The sequence below is a fragment of the Anarhichas minor genome, unplaced genomic scaffold (assembly GCF_050575085.1).
Source record: "Anarhichas minor isolate MPS153535 unplaced genomic scaffold, ASM5057508v1 ptg000040l, whole genome shotgun sequence".
Lineage (NCBI taxonomy): Eukaryota > Metazoa > Chordata > Actinopteri > Perciformes > Anarhichadidae > Anarhichas > Anarhichas minor.
Window position 1 is genome coordinate 2,374,369 of NW_027466486.1, and position 21,227 is coordinate 2,395,595.

The 21,227-nt window shown below is 42.3% G+C and overlaps 1 protein-coding gene across 11 annotated transcripts in view; it reads left to right on the forward strand.

Moving 5' to 3' along the window:
• Positions 1–21,227, forward strand: part of slc8a3 (solute carrier family 8 member 3) — a 90,449-nt gene that overhangs the window by 52,431 nt on the left and 16,791 nt on the right. For 3 of the 11 annotated variants that reach the window (XM_076108523.1, XM_076108528.1, XM_076108525.1), the window contains exon 2: positions 6,042–6,148. In XM_076108523.1, coding sequence (XP_075964638.1) covers positions 6,042–6,148 — 107 coding nt within the window. Of the gene's footprint in view, positions 1–6,041; positions 6,154–6,666; positions 6,672–8,617; positions 8,643–14,557; positions 14,601–15,769; positions 15,838–19,225; positions 19,255–20,337; positions 20,356–21,227 lie in introns of all 11 variants that reach the window. The other 8 variants (XM_076108526.1, XM_076108529.1, XM_076108524.1 and 5 more) reach the window with 7 other exon arrangements.

Here is a 21,227-nt window from a genome sequence, read left to right on the forward strand (position 1 = left end):
TCTGTGGGATTTTTCTAGTATTGGATTTTTCCACATCAGAAAGGGAGATTGCTTTTTGCCACAAAATATTGTAGTTTCATCAATATGTCCGCTTATTGTGTTGAATTTTATATTCTATCTTTTCGAATGAATTTTACCCTTCAAAGCAAGTACATTTACCAGAGAGGAAGAGACGAGAAGGAATGAATCGAGAAGTAATAATTAAAGCTTCTCAAAAAATGCAACACACAGCATCCACAAAGGAGCAGTTTGGGAAATACGCTATATTGACTTTCTTGCAGAGAGTCGAATGAGACGATGGATACCAATCTGGTGTCTCAGTGTTAAGTACGGAGCTGATGCAAAGAGATGATTTGGTTAGCATAGCTTAACATAAAGACTGGAAGCAGGGGGAAAGAGTTAGCCTGGCTCTGTCCATTCTCCCCATGTACTGTAATGCCTGCACTGTGCGTCAAGGGAAACATATTTTCTCCTGGATTATGTTTGTTTCAGACATTTTACAAGTGAGTTTCCAATCAATGCCCAACGTAGGGAAGAGATCTGAGTGATTGGGTGGGTCAAACTAACACAGAACTTTTATAATTTTGGTCCATAACATACCCTTTTTTGAGCCAAGCCTCGATGTTTTTACTAAAACATAACCGAGTAATTTTGTTGCCTAAAAATTACCAAGTCATTTTCTTACATTTTTGTTATGTTTTGTTTCAATTTACAACATTAACCATGTGTATAAAACGGACAATACACAATTAGAAGTTTACAGTTTAGTTGTATGTGATCGTGATTTTTTTAGTAGATAGGGTTGCTCATCCACAGTTCCCTCTTTACTCCAGAGCGGTCATGTTTGGCCCGGCTCCTGAAAGTGTTACACCTGTGAACCAATGCCACAGCAGCTCAGGGACAAAGGTACCATCAACATATCAGAACACTGTAAATAAAAACAGTGGAGACGTGTAAGCATGCAAACATATACCTGTGAGTCAGTGTGTGTGTGTGTGTGTGTGTGTGTGTGTGTGTGTGTGTACACGAGAACACCATCTGCAACGCACTGTCACACCCTCTGTGTCTTTTCTGCCAACACACCACAGTGTGACCATTTAAATGACGCCACCATCCACTGCACCGGCAGCAGGACAATCCCTGTAAACACTGCACTGTGATTTGTGTTTGTGTGCACAGCAGGTGTTTGATTGTATCACTTTCACTCTACACACACACACACACACACACACACACACACACACACGCTCCTGTTTCGTTCAGAGTGGCTTTTTGCAGCTTCCACAGCGGCTGATGCCAGATGTTTGAGATAGATGGATGAATTATTGATGATTGCCATAAACAAATGTAAATGCTGCTTAATGTTCCCCTCACGTGTGTGGCAGTAATTGGTGTGTGTGTGACTGTTTGTAAGAGGTTATGTGTATGAACAGTATTTCTTTTGCGGTCGCGTGTGTGTTTGGGTCGTCATTTTTGTCCGCTGTGAATCTGAAAAAAGGGTCAACTTATGGATGTATTTAAAACATATCATGATGAAGACTGATCATCTCTTCCTTATCTTTTCTCCCTTCCTGTTCCGCTAACTATTACAGTAGCAGTGGCGTAAGGTACGGCGGGCCCCAGTGCACGCTATTATGAGGGGCCCCTTAATCACTTACTGCCTCTTGGGTGTTTGAAAGGCATGACTGCTTGCTCGGTTTGCAGGTGTGCTCAGCTTGTCAGTCTCGACACATTTTACGCCAAAACTAGCCACCGCATTTTATAATGTCATCACATCACATGATCAAATAGAGATGTGACATTGGACAACATCAACAAAGATATTACCCAGCATTCATGACAAAAAAACAATGAAAATATCAATTTGCCCATTTAATTAAATAGTTTTATTAATAGCTTTTATCGTTTTTGTAGAATAAGCATATCAGATTTACTTACTAATTATTTTTTTTAAATGATAACCATTATGAAGATGGGTTTGCCTTTTTTAAGGCAATATACAATAAATAGCACCAAATGAAGTTGCATGTGATGAGTACTTCTTTGATCTCATGAGGTTTTGATCTCTCCATGCCCCCCCGTCAATATGTATGCCACTGTACAGTATCTTCCTTGTGTTTATGAATGACATGCTAGTGCAGGCTGTGTTTACGGCATATGGGAATATTTACTACAGCGTCACAATGGCTCAAAGCAACAACTTGAAAGTGTCATCTCAAACAAACAACGCAGGCGAAGCCTACGCTAGCTTGTCTGGATCTCAGTATTTCATTCTTAACACACATGAAATCAGATGTACTGAAAATCTAACTTTGCGGTGTCAAGTAGAAACAATCTACAACTACAGTCTGTCACATTCTATTCAAATTACAGAAACACTATAATTTCCACAGCAGCTCTGTTAACTTGCCGTATATCACGAGGACTGATAATTGCAGGTGCTGTAGCTCAGTCTGGGCGAAGTGGAACACCGGACTGTAAAATGTAGGTGACAAGTTAATTTATGTCGTCAAGCTCCAGAGAAATATCACACAGAGGTGCGATACGTTGGTGAGCTGTGCAGCTGCTCAAATATTTCCATGATGCAAACATGCCTATTGATTATTACATGATTGGTGTTTATTGATTTCCATAGGACCCGTGTCAAATTAGGGTTATACATCCAAACTACAGAATCAGATCTAATTGAGCTTAAAATGGTGTCAGATCTTTCGAAGGTGTTGATTATTCTCTCAGATATTGTTATTAAGTTAGTAAGCATGCAGCTGCCCAAGGATCCCAGAACGCTGCGTGTCAACTGGTTTGTGCTATAATTTAATTGACAGTTTATTGTCACTAAAGCACAATATCAGTCGACATGACTAAGGCCAGGTAGGCTCTGCTCTATTACTTAATCTTGAGGCTTGTCTTTTAGCTGCGCTAGTTCATATTTTGATATCAACAATGGTAGAAATGATGTATAATGTGAAAGGGATCAGTCGTAGTGACAAACCCACAGATAGTTATCAACCGACTGCAGTTCTCCTCAGCTCTACGTAGCGCTTTAGCATCTTTCAGCTCATTGTTTTGGTTTTCGGTTCATTACTTTACTCGGTTCACTGGTTCGCTGCTTCAATCGCATCAGCATCGTTTACAGATGCAGGAGGCTTTCGCTTTCTGCCAAAAGCTTTGATAAACTCCCCGTTTGCTCCCTGCCTAGCAACAAACTGCAGACAGACTAAGTAACTTGTAAAAATTGTGGAGAATTTAGCAGCTAAAGAACCAGATGTTTACCTCAGGAGTTAGTGGAGACCATGAACAGTACTAAAAGGACTGTGACTATTGCACAAACTCTACTTCAAATGATTGTTAATCTTGTATCTGTGGATGTGTAAAGATATTACTGCTTGCTAACTTGTTAGCCATATTAAAAGCCATATTGAGTATACTATGTAGCATTGTAGGTTGCTGTTTGTAAACACGCAGCATTTAGAGTTGGCCAGAGAGAGAGAGAGAGAGAGAACATAGATTTTCTATAGCAGCAAGATTGTTTATGAAGAAAGGGCGGGGACATTAGCGGGAAACAAGCTGTAAAACACACCCACAGCTCCACACAACCCTGTGGGAAGATGTCGGATTTTGAAGGAATGCAGCGGAAGCGCAGGTTTAATCCTGTAGCTGTGGCCAACCCATTGGTCGTCAGACGCCACTGCTTTATATCATAGATGCTGAAGGGTGCCTCGGTATCGGATGCGTGACAGTCGCCTTGGGATGGGAACGGGCTACACACCCTGTGCTCTTCACACCCATGTGGGGTCCAAAAGCTCTTTGCTGACGTCCAAAAACATCCCAACCACAGCAAAATAATAAGAAAAGAGAGAATACAGGCAGAGGGCAGGGTCTCTGCAAATACAGACACAACTACACACTTCTAGTCAAATGATTGTGATTGTATCAGTCAAGACATTGTTTCTCAAGAAAATGCTGCAAACAATACCTTAAGTAGCATACAATAAGGTGATTATATGTCAATGTTGTTTTTATGGTTTGCTGTGCTGCCCTATATTGGCCAAATACATTCCATTATTGCAGGTTTAAAGAGGGTGTGCAACAAAATGGTAGACCGTCAGTTTTAATCAAATTAGCACACAGCAAAAAAAAAAACTGCGCACTGCACAAAAAGGGAAAGGGGCAGCTTTATTTCCCCCTCAGGTTAATCGGCCATGTTGGTAAGCACGTGGCTGCTTGGTGGTGCAGTAATTTACAAGGCGACGTGTGTTGTCTCCGTGCCTGCGTGCATGTCAAGCCTGAGAGCTGTACCCAACCACAGCCAGGCGGCGTGTCTTTGCCAGATCCCACTTGTCCATTAGACTCCAGTGCTTCCTCCTCTCTCATTTCTGGTGAAAAAAAACAAGGCGCCTTTCCAGCACTGCAGACATCTCGCCCAGCAATCTGAGGAAAGCCCTGCCGCTGGGATATGAAGAGAGAGAAAGAGAGACAGATTGTTCTGCTGTCTGTAGTGTGCTAACAGGATCTTAAAGTAGCATGATTCACATCCACAACTACATGTACTCCGGCCAGAAAAAGGGATTTAACTATGCATTACTGCAGCTAAAGAAATGCGTTTTAATTCCTCTAGAGATGCTCGGATTAATGGTTTTATACACATGGTGTGTGCAGTGTGAGTGTGTTTGAGTTTGTGCGAGTGTATGACAGCAGACAGTTTGTGATGTGTGTGTGTGTGTGTGTGTGTGTGTGTGTGTGTGTGTGTGTGTGTGTGTGTGTGTGTGTGTGTGTGTCAGGGCTTTGACTGGCACAAGCCACGCTATATGTCACGGTGCTGGAAGCACATCAGCGGGATGTCAGAGAACGAGCTGCTTTTTGACTCTATACGTGATACACGAGCAGCTATCCATTATGAATGCTGCAGTGCCACTTATTTTATTAGCTGAACCCCTGCTTTCCAAATACTCTCCCTAAATAACATGCGTAGAAATTGCGTTTTTGCTTGGATGAGGAGGAAAAGAGTCCTCCCATGAGATGTCAGACACGTAACAAAGTATGTCATCCCTATTGCAGGGCTAGCTGCGCCGCTGTCGACTATTGTTGACTTGTCTGCTGCTTTCAGGGAATGCTTTCTGAGGCCTAAGAGAGCGGATGCAGCGAGTGTCATGACTTGTCTTGAGCATTGTCGGTTTGTTGTCATTTGCACGAGTCCAATTGAATTCAACACGGCTATTCCTCGAGGAGTTCCCGCTGTGATATGGCGAGGCACAGAGACATCTGGGTACCTACTGACCACTTAACTGCCTGCACTCTGTCAATAACTCTTTAAAAAGATCAATTAGGGCGATCAGTGGCGAGAGCGCCGCCGGGGCTGAGGTGCCATATTGAGCTGTTTCTGTGAAATGATGTCACACGCAGCTCTTTCCCAGAGAAAGAGCCTCACCCCTCCAGACATTTGACTTCATTAAAGGGGTGTTCTCCTCAAACCGGAGCAATAAACTCAGCAATAAGCTGCTTCTCTCTTATCTGCCTCGTCTGTGCCTCGAGAGGCGGGGAGTCCTCGCAGTGTCCAGCCAGCCGTCTCATTGAAAGTGTTCTGACTGAAACATCGAGCCATAAAAATCGATTTAGATAGCGACAGTTTCTTTCATTTATCGTTCGCTCACCTTTTTGCCCTTGTGAAATGTCCGTTTACACATTTTACAACCTGATTGATTACATGCTGCTGTTTTCAGTCCATTGTGTTCTTTTATCCTCACTGCCATCGAGTGCTTTTTCGCCCTCCGTGATAAATGCGGTTGTCATGATGCCCGTGGCAGCCAGTGAGCTCAGGCGGTGACGGACAGGCCCGGTCCACGGCAAGCTGACCTTTCACCTCCTAACCTTTCTTCCATGCTGATTATTAATCCTACTTACAGTGCACTTCCTGTGTCCCTCCATCGCAAATTAACCTTTCTCTTCTTGTCTCTCCCTTTTCCCCCTTCCTGTCCTTCTCTGTCCCTCTCCTTTCAACACCCCCTTCCTGTTTTCCCCCCCTCCTGTTATTCCTCCTGCAGCAAACTCATTCACGTGAAAATTATTGACGATGAGGAGTATGAGAAAAACAAGAACTTCTTCCTGGAGCTGGCCGAGCCTCGCATGGTAGACATGAGTCTGCAGAAAGGTGCGGTAACTGAACCTGTTTCTTCTTCTCTTATCACTTTCTCTGTCTCTCGCTCTCGCACGTTGTCAGTGTCTTTTCTCTCGCTGTTAGTAGCCTCCGTCCCTCCCCAGGCCTCTTTGTCTCGTCTTTGTCCACTTCTTTTACCTGAACTCTCACTCTGCTGTATCCACCACCGCCTCCCTCTACTTCCACACACACCGCCGTGCACCAAAGGACTCTCCGTCTCACCGCCACGCTTTCGCATTACACCTAAAACGTAAACCACAAATGCTCCATCACCATCATAATGACAGTCTCCCCAGACGACATCTTCATCTGCATAAAAAGAGAACAGAAAGTCTAGGAGCTGCTATCATTTACCATCTCCACGGAGCAAGTACAGCCATTATCATGTAAAGACACGTTTTACCTAAATGCAGAGTCTAGTAGCTATTTTTAAGTATGCGCCTGCTTGGGTGAAAAATACAAGCAAATTGCTGTTGGTGAAATGAGATTATTGATTTACTTTTCGCTATAAGACCGTGTAGCTCACAGGACTGTTTGAATTTAATAGTTTGTTTGAAAGTCTAACTTTCTGAACAAGCTCCTTTTCCTGATGGTATCTTGTGCGGCTCATATTGAGGTCATGTATTGTTACGATTGTATTCCACTGCACACCGAGCTTGTCTTTTGGCGTCTTTTTTTTGCAGCAAGGTGGATATAGAAATAAAAAAGTAGGACGCGGAGGTATTCAAATCAGAATGAGTTTTCATCATAAGTTTTGTTTGTTTTCTTGTTGTTAATGTCTGCTGAAAGACGCCAACAGGCTTTTTGCGCACCGTTATCTAATGCGGTGTTATCTAACCATGCTCAAGGCCAGGCGACGGGAGAGGCTCACAAGCTGGTGCGGAGGGTGCAGAATGTTATTGGGTCTGGCAACGCTGTCTGAGTCGCGCCGGCTCCCTGTGTTCTCAGAGTAAGAGTCATGATGAAGAGGAGTTACTATGCAGGTGTTTATGAGTGACAGCTGCATCACTCCAAACACCCCTCTGCTGCTCTATGATGCTTCTCGGTTTTCTTTTTTTTTAATTTTCTTCCTGCTTTGGTGCAGATTTTACCCACACACACACACACACTGGTAAACACACACGAAAGCTCTTTATAGCTGTTTGTAATATCAGTAAACTCGGATGTTAAACTTAGGTGTTTATTTCTCTGAACAGGAGCTAAACTAAATGTCTACAACGTAAAATTCAATGTCAACGGATGCATATATACTCAGACAAATGCACAATTGCATTCAAAATGTCCTATTATATTGGTTGGCATCTTCATTAACTATTTATTTCAAACAACAACATGTAACCTTAAAGCAAAGGCTAGCTGTTTCTCTTGTTTTCAGTGTTTGTGCTAAACTCAAAGACTGTATTTAAGAAGTCGATGTACTCACCGTGATGTCAGCCATTGTTTTTTTTGGCCTTTTGTCGTCTTGGCCGCCGCCATCTTGTTCATTTGCAACCAGAAGTGACACATAGGGTGGAGCTAAGTACAACCGGACACTTTAGGCGACCAAAAAGCTTTCGTGAACTGAAAACACGCTGTGAAAGGATTAAAGTTGTAAGACGAGAACCAGGACAACTCCCAGATGTCGTTATAGCAACCTGTCAATCAGAAGGTAGCCCCGCCCTAAAGCATACCCTGCTTTATCTATTTTACTCTTAATGGGAATATAATTTACGAAATGAACATCATTCTGTTTTGAAGAAGACTTGAAACTAGCGATTGAGAACATAAACTCATGTTTACAATGTTTACTGAGGTAATAAATCAAATGAGACGTATGGTGATTTTCTCACAGACTTCTATACAATCAGACTTCTTTTTGCAATTAGAGGAGTCGCCCCCTGCTGGTCAATAGAAAGAATGCAAGTTTAAGGCTCTTCCAAATTGGCTTCACCTTTCAGACCCCCGGTGGTTGCTGCCTTGACAAACTAAGCTACATAAGCTGTCTGCTAGCTGGAGCCTCATATTTAACATTCAGATATGAGAATGTAAGTGTGTTCTGAATTCTTCCAGGAGGAGATTTTCCTGCCCTTGTGAGAACATATATGCAGTGGTTACTGGTTGATTAGGCCTGCAGTCTCTCCCTAGTAACCCCGAAAATCCTCCAGAAATATTTTTCAGTCCACATTTAACGAGTGAAACAGTCATTCACAAAAAAAAAGAACCATACAATGCAAACACACATGCCATTCTTCATTCCTGGCAGCCGTCGCAGGTTTCTGCAGCGGGATTGTTGAGTTCAGTGCACCGAACACGAGTCAGGATTGTTACAGACAGAATAGGTGTAGAGGAAGCGTAGGAAGAGAGAGGTATCTGCTCCGACGGAGGGAGAGATGGAGATAGGTAACGACGGCTGGAGCTAAGGATGACACATGCCAATGGCCAGGTTTAGTCTGAAGAGATCAAAAACAAAGCTTCTTTGTTGAGGTCATACCCTGACGGGGAAAAGAAAGTGAAGCCTTGTGTGTGTGTGTGTGTGTGTGTGTGTGTGTGTGTGTGTGTGTGTGTGTGTGTGTGTTATTTCTGGCTCCAGGAGCTCAGAGCATCCTGGGATTCCTGCATATGTAGACACACGAAACACTGTATTTCAAACTACATCCAGTTGAGGTTGTTTTTTTCTGTCATCGTGGAGCGGGACACAGTGAAACACCTTTGCACCCGTTTCCTTGTCGTCGTATTTGTGCATATTTATTGCACAATCTGATCAGAATGTTTCTCACTCTGACACCAGAAAGATGACAACAGAACTGTGCCGCTAATGAAAGTGCAGACAGTGTTGACAATGAGTAATACGTGGACTTTCTTTTTTTAATGCAGGAGGTAGTGAATGTTTGATCAAGGGTAATAAATGTGTGATCCATATATGATGAGGAGGTAATGAAAAAGCTTTTCTGCATTATTTCCCAAGCAGGATCATCTTTTATGAATGTGCTCGTGCTGATGGAATTGCTTTGATTCGAAATAATAGAAAAGGCGAGCCGGTGTTTAGCAGAGGGGTTAAATATATTCTCCTGTTGCCACAGTAGGTGCTGCTGGATCGCAGTGATGTGAATGATATGATAATTTCTCACTTTTCATATATAATGTGGCGATTATATTGTTGTTCATAACCGCTGATGTGGGGCTGATTGGGTTTGTTTTTCTCCTTATTAAAGCCGGAGTGGAGGAGCAGAATTGATGAATATTCTATGAGAGTCTTTGTTTTATTTGGCTTTTCTTTTCATATTTAACAGCCTTGCTCCATTTTCCGTCGCAGCCTTTCCATCAACAGCACGATGCAACAAAAGACTTGTTTTTTTTTACAGATTATTTCTCTATTATAGATGACCGAAATAGAAGCACCAAAATAATTCTCAGATCTCACTTTAACTCTCTGATGTTTTTTTTTATGTATTACGAGCAGTTGCATCACTTATTGTAACTTTTTACAGATTTGTTGGGATGCTGATAGCAGAAGCTGGCAGATGTGAGCGGGTCCTAAGGCGACAGGTCTGACTTTGGACAGTGTGTGAGTAATGAAAGCAATCAAGCCAACAGTCACCCCGACCTGTCAGTCTGGAGTTGTTTACTGCCGGCTCCAGCTATGCCCTTCTCTAACATACTGAAGTGGTCAATACCATTAGCACCTCTGGTGAGGTGGCCACTCAACTACTGCTGCTGCTGCTGCAGCAACACATCACTGCAGAGCCAGAGTGAGAGGCACTTCCAAGTCTGCACATGGCAGTACAGGACTTTATTCTGGAGACATGTTGATGTCCCTGCCATGATGAGTTTGAAGAGTTTTATTCAAGCGGTGAGACATTTCTTTGATTCTTTTGGTTCATTTGGGCAGGTGCCAACATTTCCACTCTCACTTGACATCAGTCAGCTAAACAAAGACCCGTTTTCCACCAAAATGAACACGTATACACTTTTTTCTTTTCAAACAACGAAAAGACAGACACAAATAATCGATAGACTCCTTTCTCATTGGCAGCAGACGAGTATGCCTTTCGCTGGTGGGTCACGTTCGTCGTCACAAATGACCCAGAGAACAGAATGTTGCAGTGGTTATTTCTTATTTATATCTGTTACTCATTCAGTTTGTCTTTCAAACTCTCAAACTAGAGTTGGTGGTTGTTGGAACAGTATAGAGGCTAGCAAAAACGATTTTGATGAGTTATATTTTGTTTCTCTTGAGTTTGAGTCGTGTGTTTTACTCTCAGTGGAGTCTGTGAGGAGCACATATAACGGCGGTTCCTTTTCATATCTAACTCGGTGAATAAAAGGGTTTATTTAAACTAAACCAGAGTTGGTCATTCTTAGAAAAGCGCAAAGACTTTCAACGTGCGTCATATAGCATCACGACGGAAAAGGGGTGAAAATGAGCGTGTCCTCCCGGGTGTCATGTTTCCATCACTGCAGATCGAGGTGATAAATACCTGTGACTACTGCAGAGTCATTTGACCCTTCGCTTAGCCCCGCCCCAAGCTGTCAGAGCTACCGAGGAGCCCACACTATCACTAACTGCACTCCCTGAAGAAATATTATAACATACACTACAATATGTGTTTGACCCTGATTGGACAACTATCCTAAAAAGATTCACAAAACCCAAAAAGGATTCACTTGATAATAGTGTAATAGTGTAATAGTATGTCAGGACAAACCACAAATCCTCACATTTGAGAAGCTGAACGAAGTGAACGTTTGGCATTTCTGCTCGGTGCTGAATGACCCGTTACTTATTTTTGTAGTTTGTTCTGAGTAAGGGATATTAAGCAGAATAAGATGCAGTAAATAAATGATGAGTCTTCTTCCTGAGGCTGAATATTCTCATGGCAAGGTCTGAAGTACACACACTTGTGCTGAAAACGTGTCAAGAATGGACAGAATGCGGAAAAAAAAGAGGAGAGGGAGAACCGAGTGTCTAAAGAAATCAGTAGATCAGCGGAAGTGTTGGTTAGGCTCTGAAGTGTAGGACCTTCAAATGACACTGCAAAAAGTGTGCTACAAAGCAGTCGTTGGCAGCATCATCATTCTTGTATGTGCGTTAACATCGTGTTGTGAGGCCTCGTGCACCTCGGTGTGTTTCTATCCGCGTGTGCATGAAACTGAACGAGAAGCAACATGACAGTGAGAATTCTGGAAGTGTTTTATTAACACGTGCGCGTGTCCACATGTGTCAGTGTGTTAGTGCATGCGTGCGTGGCTGTAGGATTAATGCCCCCGCCCCGCGGTAATCCATCCCCCACCCTGCCACTTTCCATTCAAATCATGCCTAGCGTGGGGAAATGTGCCACCCGTCAGCCTCCTCGCTCAGAGTGAGCTTTCGTGGCATCTAAGGGCACTTCACATGCTGTTGTTTGAGCTTAGCTGGGTCCTTCTCACAGTCCTCATCTCACACACACACACACACACACACACATATATATCCATTACCTCCAAATGAGCTGTGAGTCATATTGTGGAGGGATGGTGAGCCAAAGCAACTCCAGTAGATGAAGTTTGTATGGATCACTTCAGACTTTATTGAAAACAAACTCTAAAGGCCTTTACACAGCGGGGGTGTTTTTTCCTTTTCTTTGTGTGATTAATTCGCACGTCAATATATCTTTTCAAATTGTAGTTTCTGGCATGTACTGTATACCTTCACACGGAATGCAAATTCAAGACTGTTCTGAAGAAGGTTGATTTTTCTGAGATTTTGCACCAGGAATAGAGGCATCAACCAATCACATTGCGCAGAAGGGATTGAGTTGCGTCGAGAGCGCTGCAGGATTGAGTCCTAAATCCTGAAATGAGTCAGCATTTTTGCAGTTCTGTTTCCCTCATCTCGAAGAAAATGGGTTTTTATGAATGTTTTTTTTGTTAGAAGCCTGAAATAAGGTCTGTGCTTAACAAGCTTAAAAGATTTTAATGAGTAAATGCCCCACGCAAATTTTGTAAGCTTCTACATGTCTTAAGAAAGGAGGTTGCTAACAAGTGGCTAAATGAGATTTCTAAACTTGACCACGCCGACTAGTCCAGCTCGCTGTGTTTATACTCACGCTCATGTGACCGTGGTGTAGGTCATTACATTACATTACAGTCATTTAGCAGACGCTTTTATCCAAAGTGACTTACAGTTCAGATTCTATCATACCGTAGGCTCAGCTACGGGAGCAATTTATGTAGTTCATATATAGCCTAGTGTTAGCTTTTTACTTCTGGTGATTGCCTTCATGATTCAAAAAACATAAAAGTGGTGTTCATTTGTGAAGATTATCTTGCTGAACAAAATGTAAAGGTATCATAAATGTTTATTTGCCACAAAGCTTATTTTCTGCAATGACCCAAAACCCAGATCAACTCCTTCTGTTCTTACCTTTCAGAATAAAAGCCCTGACATATGATATTTACAAGCGACTATTTCTTCGAATTGTATATTCGTAACGTTCCCGGTGTGTAAAGGCCTTTGATCTAAAATCCTCCTATAGAAAAGGAAGAGGTATTGGACCAGGTTTGTAACATTGTAAATGATTGTAGACCAAAATGACTTTCAATCATTTAGAGACACAACTGCAGACCTAAAATTTCAAAACACAACAACCTAAAAACGTCTTCTTAGACACCTTTCCGTACTCTCAGATCCTCTTGTGCTATTCAACTCACCTTCTGAACGCCTGACTACCATCATGGGGAACCTTCAGCTGCTCTGCTCCCCGTCTTCACCTTCACATCCCTTCTTAAAATCTGTCTCCAATGGCTACGACTACACTGAGCATTGATAAAGATGTTATAGTAATTTATATATTATTGTATATTACTGTTTTGTTTGATTTTATAATGTCTTGATACATTGCTGCTTCCTTTTAACTGTGCCTCTAAGGTGTCCTTGAGTGCCTTGAAAGGCACCTATAAATAAAACACATTATTATTAATAGAAGTAGCTGCTGCTATTGTTGGAATAAAGCAGAAGTCGTAGTTGTAGAGCAGCGGTAGCGGTGTTAGCAGCTATTCAGCCCCATGATAATTATCCAAATGGAAATGGTTATTTCTCACAGCTCATAAACATATGCAACCTGTGACTATGGGGGTTTTAAATAACGGTTGACAACCTGTTGCTACTGTTGAGATTAAATTATTTCTGCACTGCGTCTAGGTGTGATTTTATGAAGCTTCTCTTCTTGTTTGTGTTATGTTGCATGAGTACGTGTGTCTTTGTGTAGAGCAGGAGCTTCGCATGTAACACCATTATTAAATATTGATTACATTTTAAAGAAGCAGCGTCCCTCTGAGGTTTAGTTTACAATCACATGAAACCTGAAGTAACCACTTGAGGATTCACGCGTGCCTCCACACGAACCTCTTTTAACTCTTTAGCTTATGAATAAAGTCGGTCTTCTGCGTCGTGACGGAACCAGGCGAACACAGTACCACGGCTGAACTTAGAGTTCAGTACATTGCCTTTCACTGAGGTCACGTGCTGCATATATCTCTCTGACTCAGTGAGTTTCGTGAACCTGCCTTTTGTGTTGCTTTAAAAGTCAAGCTTATCATCCCTTTGTTAGCAGTCAACCCGGATTTGACCTCAAATGAATCTCTTCCTTTCAGCGTTGTCTCCGTGTTTAAGGGGAAAGTGTGATTTGCTTCCTCAGAACAGTGAAATGGAGAGCTAGAGGCGGCGTAGGATTAGCACCATGAGAAATGAAAGGCAGCGTCCACCACTGTTCATAGTACGACTCCTGTGGTTGAAAATAAAGCTTTTGTGCTTCATCGTAAAACCTAAAATGTGCGATAAAGTGTTTAAAATTAATTGGTTGGTTTTGTCGATAAATTTGCTGTCTGGAACTTTGTCTTTATTTTTAAATCACACTATATCAAAATTACAAAAACAATGTCACATGGGTGTGTTGAGCAGGTCGTCCTGTTGCCACAAGTTTGGCAGCTCAATCCCCGGCTCCTCGAACCATAACTCTCCTGGAAATTCACTTAATGGGGATGTCTGTTTTAGCTAATCTTGTGATTTAAACATAAGAAAAATCAGGAACATCATCATATTGATACAAACGTCCTGTAAATCCAATATGGCTGATTGTTTTTGGCCAGATAAAACCAGTCAATAGGATGATTAGAGCTGCAAAGATCAGTCAGTAAATAGGTTACCTGATTAACAAAAAACTAATCAGAAACTATTTTGATAATTATTTATAATTTTTTTAAGCAAAATCAAATATTCTCAGTTTGTGTCCACGTTGTGATGGGCATTTTTTTAAAACTATTTTTAGACATTTTATAGACCTAACAATGAATAGATTGATTTGGAAAATAGCCACTTTAACCGCTCTGAAAATGATACCTCAGTATACACACATATCACACTTATCATATTGCCTACACCAATAGGTTTGCTCGTTAATTTAAATCTGTTGTCCGGCTACAAAACTTTGTGACCATCAATAAATGTAAGATTTTTGGTCAGATTTATCCCTGATGTAATCTTTTACCTCATTAAGATTCTTTCCATACAGATTATAATCTACAGGCTTTGTGGGGTCGAACATACTCCCTCGCCTCTGGGGATCTCACGTCTGTTCAAAAGGCTCAAGTGCTCAATCCCGAGGCTGGAGGAACTCTAAATGACTGGTATTGAATCAATTAGCTGCCTAATTGGGCTGAGATAAAGAGCCCATTTTCTTATCGCCAGCCCACCAGTCATTACAGATGGCACTGGGGATCTCCCAGTGGATGTGCCAGTGGGTCATAGTGAAGCCGCCGATGGTTTTGGCAATCTCACTGTAATCCAAGTAGGAGGTAGTGTGTACTGTATGTGAAGTATACAGAAGTATACACTGGAAAACATCATATAGGGATTTAGTGGAATCAATCGTTTGTCACTAACTTCAATTTTTTACTAATTTCAAGAAAATTGCATTTAAAAATTCTAGTTTTTGTTATCAGATCACTTCAGAAGTTATGAACATAAATTGACTTAATGAGTTTTTAATTTTAATCAACTGATCGAATTGAGTTTCTAAATTAACATGACCAGCCATCAGCAGACTTCCCAGCATGCATTGTTTGAGTGTAAAAACTCTGAACCCACAATTCTTCATTGATTGAAACTTGGTGATTAGTACATAACACATATAGGTTAAGAAGTGTCATGGTTGTTTCTGATAATACAACTTTTAATTACATTCTTATCTTTAGTTCACATATTTTGAGCTCATGTAGGAAATTCACTTCACATTACGTCAGCATTCAATACATCAAATGCGGCGATTAAAATAAAGTTAAAAAGAATGAAGTCCGGTATCTGTGGCTGTCGCAGGACTTTAACAAGCACCGGCTAATTTATGTTGGTTATGATTAAGATTGTCTGGCTCGATTAAGCCACTTTTAAATGCTACTTTCATTGTTAAAGAGTTGGCAAAACTGGGCTGATTTAATTTGGTTGGATCCTTTTTGTAAATCTAGCCAACTCATGCTGGTTTCTCCAACGTTACCGACCCCAGCTTTAAGGCAGCAGGAAAAAAAATACTGCTTTCAGCTTCAAACATTTACAGTGCAGAAATGTTGAGGCAGCAAAGGACAACACAACAGACAGTGAATTAGATTGTTCAGCATCATTTTGACCTCAGTCAGTTTGTCTGGAGGACAGGACGGCCGGTCTGGAGGACAATGTCTACTTTAGCTTTTGCAGAAACGCTATCCCTCCTTTTTTGTGTTTTTATGTTCTGACTCTGATTACAAACCGAACCCTCGACTGTAGCAGCCGTTGTACTGTATAAGGGTGGGTGGGGTGGATTACACTGCCGTTTGCTTGATTGTACAGTGGAACCTCCCACAGCAATACCGGCATGTAAGGACACATCTGTTACCCTGAGTCCCCTGGGAAAGGTATGCAGAGTGAGTATTTTTTACCATTTGAACAGACAGGCTGAGAAGGAGCTGCTGCAATCTTCTCAATGACAGATAGGAAGCGATAATCTGAAAATCTGTGGATTAAATGCCATTTGCAGATCGAATGACACATTCTACGTGGGTCTGAATTAAATTTAATTCAGTAGGGCTTGTTTAATGAGGGTTTATACCTTCATATGCATCGTTGGCACAATGGAACCTCCCACAAAGCAGTTCATTATTACCTAAACTAATGACACACAGGAGCCAGTAATCTGCTAATACCTGCCGTTTTAACTATCTTCTGGTGCTTGTACCATCGGGTTTCCAGAGGCTCGCCGAGCTTTGCCCTCGTTTGGGCAACTGAAGCGGCAGAAGCGGTGAAATCTCGGTGAGTGAGCGATGGGGAACAGCTGTTGCTCCCTGCAGGGGCCGCAACCCCGCCACCTGTTGGCAGACGATTCAGGGACGTGACCCTGAAGACCTCGCTCTCGTTTTGTAAGCATAGCTCAGTTTAGGAAGAGCAGCAGAAGAAGAGGATGGTGGATGGATGGTGACAGTGGGTTGACTTTGAAAACTTCAGAAGATATCTAGAAAGTTAAGCAACATTTTACGCTGCAGCCAAAAGTGTCCATATTCATTTTCCCCCTCACATGACACAGATATCATGTTTTTCTACATGCCGTCATGTTTTCAGTTTAATGTGGACCAAGTAGATATGAAACCGATCCTAGAGGTGAGCTAGAGCCAGCTTGTTTTTGAATGTGCAATAGTTTGACATTTTGGGACAAACAAAAAAAGCAAGTCTCTGAGCTTCACAAGCATCTACATCGGAGCTACCACAGCGCCATTAGCCAAAATACGAGTTTTGAAGACATTTAATGACATTTCAAATTCTGAAATTTTAATTTAAGCATCCACAGTAAGCCTGTTAGAAGAGACGGGAGGAGCAGGCTCGTAGCCTATCGCATACAAATTGATGAAAAGCCAATTGTGCTTACAGTTTACTGTGTGTGCCGCCGTGTTGCTGTGACGTCAGCTTTCTTTATGGCGGTGACTCCAATGCGCTTTTCGTGTTGGAGGATGTTGTTTATCATAGTTTCAGAGTACAATGGGTTGCAGCACATTTCTGTCACGTCTTGGAGTCTGCTGGTTGCTTGTTTTCCAGTCTTTATGCTATGCTAAGCTAAGTTAACTGGTTGCTTTAAGCCATTTATTGCCACATTCGTTAGCAGGGAGAACAACGGATAAAACAATATACCATATAGCAAAAGCAAGATAAAACACAGAATTTTAGGTGGATATCTAAATTTAGTCAAAACAGAAGAACATACCATGAAATTAAGTTTAAAACAAGCTGCAGGCGGAGAAAAATGCCTCTCATCATTGTTGCTTTGTCTCTGTGTTTGTCTTTTGATCGTTAACGTGGTTCAAATTGATGTCAGATTTGACTTCAGATATGAATGAACATGAACAGTGCGTTCATTTAATGATTGTGAACCACAATTTGGAGTTACATATAAACACATCTGTGGCGTGAATGATGCCTGGAGTTGGTTGCTTGTTTTGAATGTGAAATATCTGCACACACAGCATTGATAGAAAACACAACTCACTTGGGTGCGGCGCGTAAATAGTGCTTCAAATTGAGTCAATTAGCATTGATGGCAATACAATTCAGTGCTTTGCATAGCGAGAATTTCTCGAAAAGACTACCTTGACATTTGAGATCAAGCTGTGAATATCTTTGATGCACTATATTTTCTCTCGTCCTAATTGCCGGGGATCTGTCTTGCACACCTGCCTCATGAACTTGCATCAGTCCTGGTGTGGGGGGTTGGCAGTTTGCTCCCAGTCAAAAATCTGTTCAATCCCTTTTCTGTTGTCAGCAAAGTGGACAGGTTCGTTCTCTGCTTATTTTAAAAAGTGCACAGGGCCCTCTTTGAATACAGATGACATAATTAATACTGAAATCTGAGAGGGATTACCTTAATATGTCAAGAGACTTCTGAAATTAGAGTGGTGTGACACTGATGCTATTCCCTATGCAAGAAATGGATTTAAGTAAAGATTATTATGTAACCGTAAAATGTGCCCCGAGGACTCTGAGTCACAGGTGACCTGCGGGATTCAGTCAGTGAGCCTGAGATGTGGTTACAGGTTTGTTTGCGTATGTGAGTCTGTGTTTGAGAATTGGAAAATCTAACAGGGGACATGTGTAAATGTCTGCAGACAAACACATCTGACTTTCACTGTATGCTTTTCTTTGAACTCTTATCTTTCTCAGTCCAGTCAAAGCCTACGTATTGCACTGGGTTTGGAATTGGTGGTAAGGGATATCGGCAGATGAGTGTTCACCTTCCCGCCTGCTCCGCCAGCCATGGCACAAATGTCACGACTCAGAGGGCCTTCGGTTGCCTCAGTACCACGGAGAAATCACACTGGCACGGATGAATAGATTTAATTCAAATGGGAGCCCGGCGCTATTCATGCATTCGCAGACCCCGACTTCATTAAAGCTCCACTTCTTTCTGAGGTCACGAGGAGGAATGTCAGAGGCAGGGTGGGACATGATAATGAAGGTTATGAAGTGTTAATGCACTTTCTACATTACTGGACTTCCTTTGATTGAAAAAAATAGTCATTTAAAAGTTGGGAAGTTGAGTTATTAAAGTTGTAATAGTAGAAGAAGACACTGGCATGTCTTTACAGTGCAGGCAAACAAACTCCATCCACTTTAATAAAGATGTCCGTCAATAATTGTCCCTTTTTCCGTCAGCTGTGGCCTGCTATCAGGTGGTTTTCTACGCGATAGCGGGAGAGAGTTGGTTAGCTTGCTGAGGATTTGGAGGTGTGAAGCTCACAGCTCAACTCTTGTTTCATTACTCTCTCCAATATTCAAAATGGATTCACTTTACGAGATATATGCTGAAAATCACCTTTTTTTGTGGATACATTTATGATGAACGATTGCAGTTAGCACTAACGCGGTCACGAATACATTGCGTTTCCTGTAGCTTCTTCACAATAAAAGTCACTTTTGTTGTGTTTTGCCACAGCAGCAGTAAGATGTTCCGTTGTTAGCATTTGCAAGAAATTATTACAGCTCTGCTGTGGTGTAAAGAAAAGTGCACTTTAAGACCGATGTCTGACGTCAATAAGATAAAGTTTTGCTGGATTACATGCTATACTTTCCTGTGAAGGCTATTTGAATCCAACACAAGAATGGCAATAAATAATGCATTTACATTAAATGGCTATTGCAGAAAGAATATCCTTAAAAATAGTTTCAAAAACTGGTTTTGATTTCATAAATATATTATGAATTTTGTGTTTAACCTTCAAAAAAGTTTTTTTAAATAACTTATGACCTCAACTATATTATGCGTGTTGGGCAACACTAGTTTTGCAGCATCATTCCATACAGAGAAGATATAGAGGATGCTTTTCCCCCTTTGCTAGCCCTGAGCTTCCTGTCAGAGCAGCATTGATTGTATCAACATGCAATTAAATGGTAATTCAGTGATGCAGTGTTATTGTGGGAAGCAGTGCATGAGCGGCCCCTTTCATTATCCCTGATTGTGATTATAACGTCGACGTGCGTCTTTATCTTTATGTGCATTGTTTGCCCAACTGTCCATGAATCAAGCCTGCGGTGTGTACGTACAGCACCGCCTCCTAACTGTGGAGGTCAGAGCTGACTTTCTCTGCTGTGATTGCTGTGGCGTTGTACAGTAGTTGGTGTGGGATGTGCGACGACGTGTTGGTGATTTACTGTGTCTGTAGTCTTTCTTCAAGGACAGAGCCTTAAGGCAGGGCTACTTCAGCCGCCTCTGCTGCTGCATTCTTATCCACATCCTGCTGGTGTCGTCGGTTGATAGGAGGGGTTACAGGGGCAGCTGTGCACAGGGAATGGCATTAGAAAGGTTGCCGTGTTGTTGTCAAATTAGAGTCATCCCTCTGCTTCTAATCGCCGTGATGCTGCTTTTAAACAAATACGTTTCATTCCTTCCGCCTCTTTCTGTCCCAGATTGGGGTCACAGTTGAGGGACGGAACCCGTTGCTCAGCAAGTGACACAAGCGTTTACGCCTTCAGCGCATCTCCCCGCCACCGGCGGCCTCGTCGTGGCTGCGGAGTCACAGATTGTTGTCTGGTAACGGTTACCATGGATGCCACGCTCTTGTCAGGGGCTTAAGTGTAATGGATTTAAATTGAACTGTTGAATTTGGAGCCGTGAGAGGCCGAGAGGGAAAGTGGGGGAGGCGGACTGCTGAGGGAGGAGAGAGCGACAGAAATAGTCTGAGCATTAAAAAAAAAAAAAAAAAAGACGGAGAGGTGGAGAGAGAGACAGACACAGTCAACCAAAGAGACAATGAGCCACAGATAGAGAAGAGGAGGGAGATGGGGGAGGGGGAGGGAGTCGCTCTTAAAGCCCTCGCCATCTGTGACGAGGAGCTGGAAGAGCGGTAATTGTTCCTGAGAGGTGTGTGGGGGCTGCTCTCAGCACGGAGATATGGATGAGCCGCGCTGCTACCTGCCGTGCCGGTGGCACACCACAGTGTCAGGAACGTCTTAACGCACGGGTGAGGGCCAGCCTTCTATGTGGGCTCTCATTAATGTCGATGTCGGTAATGACCTTCTCAAATTCCCCCCCCGAGTATAACTTTGTTCCACAATGACACACCTCATGCTCTAAGGTGCAAGTCATGTGCTTTGCATTTTTCTCACAGCGGTGAAAGTCCATCTCTTTGATGCCGAACAGCTCCCTGTGATGATCTGATTTATTTGGACCAGAATAGATTGTTGCTGGGTGGCTCAGCAGTCGCCTCAGAGTGTTTGTCCATGTTGCTGTGAACAGCCATGGATGGATAACTGAATGGGAGGCCAGAGCTCGCCAGAGCTCAGAGTTAGCATTTCACAGAGCTCAGTTAAAATTGGTGATGTCCTGATCACATTTGTCAAACAAAACAGGATTCCATGCAAGCCTCATATCCCACAAATCCTTTGTTCGTGAAGACAATTTTAATCCTGGATAGGAGTGGCGGACTCCGCCACTAACAATGAAACTAATGTATAGAGAGGTAATTACTGAATTTAAATACATTAAACCTAAATCCTAAAAATATGTGATTTGATGTCTAGAAAACCTTGAAGGTTCCAGACAGCTGT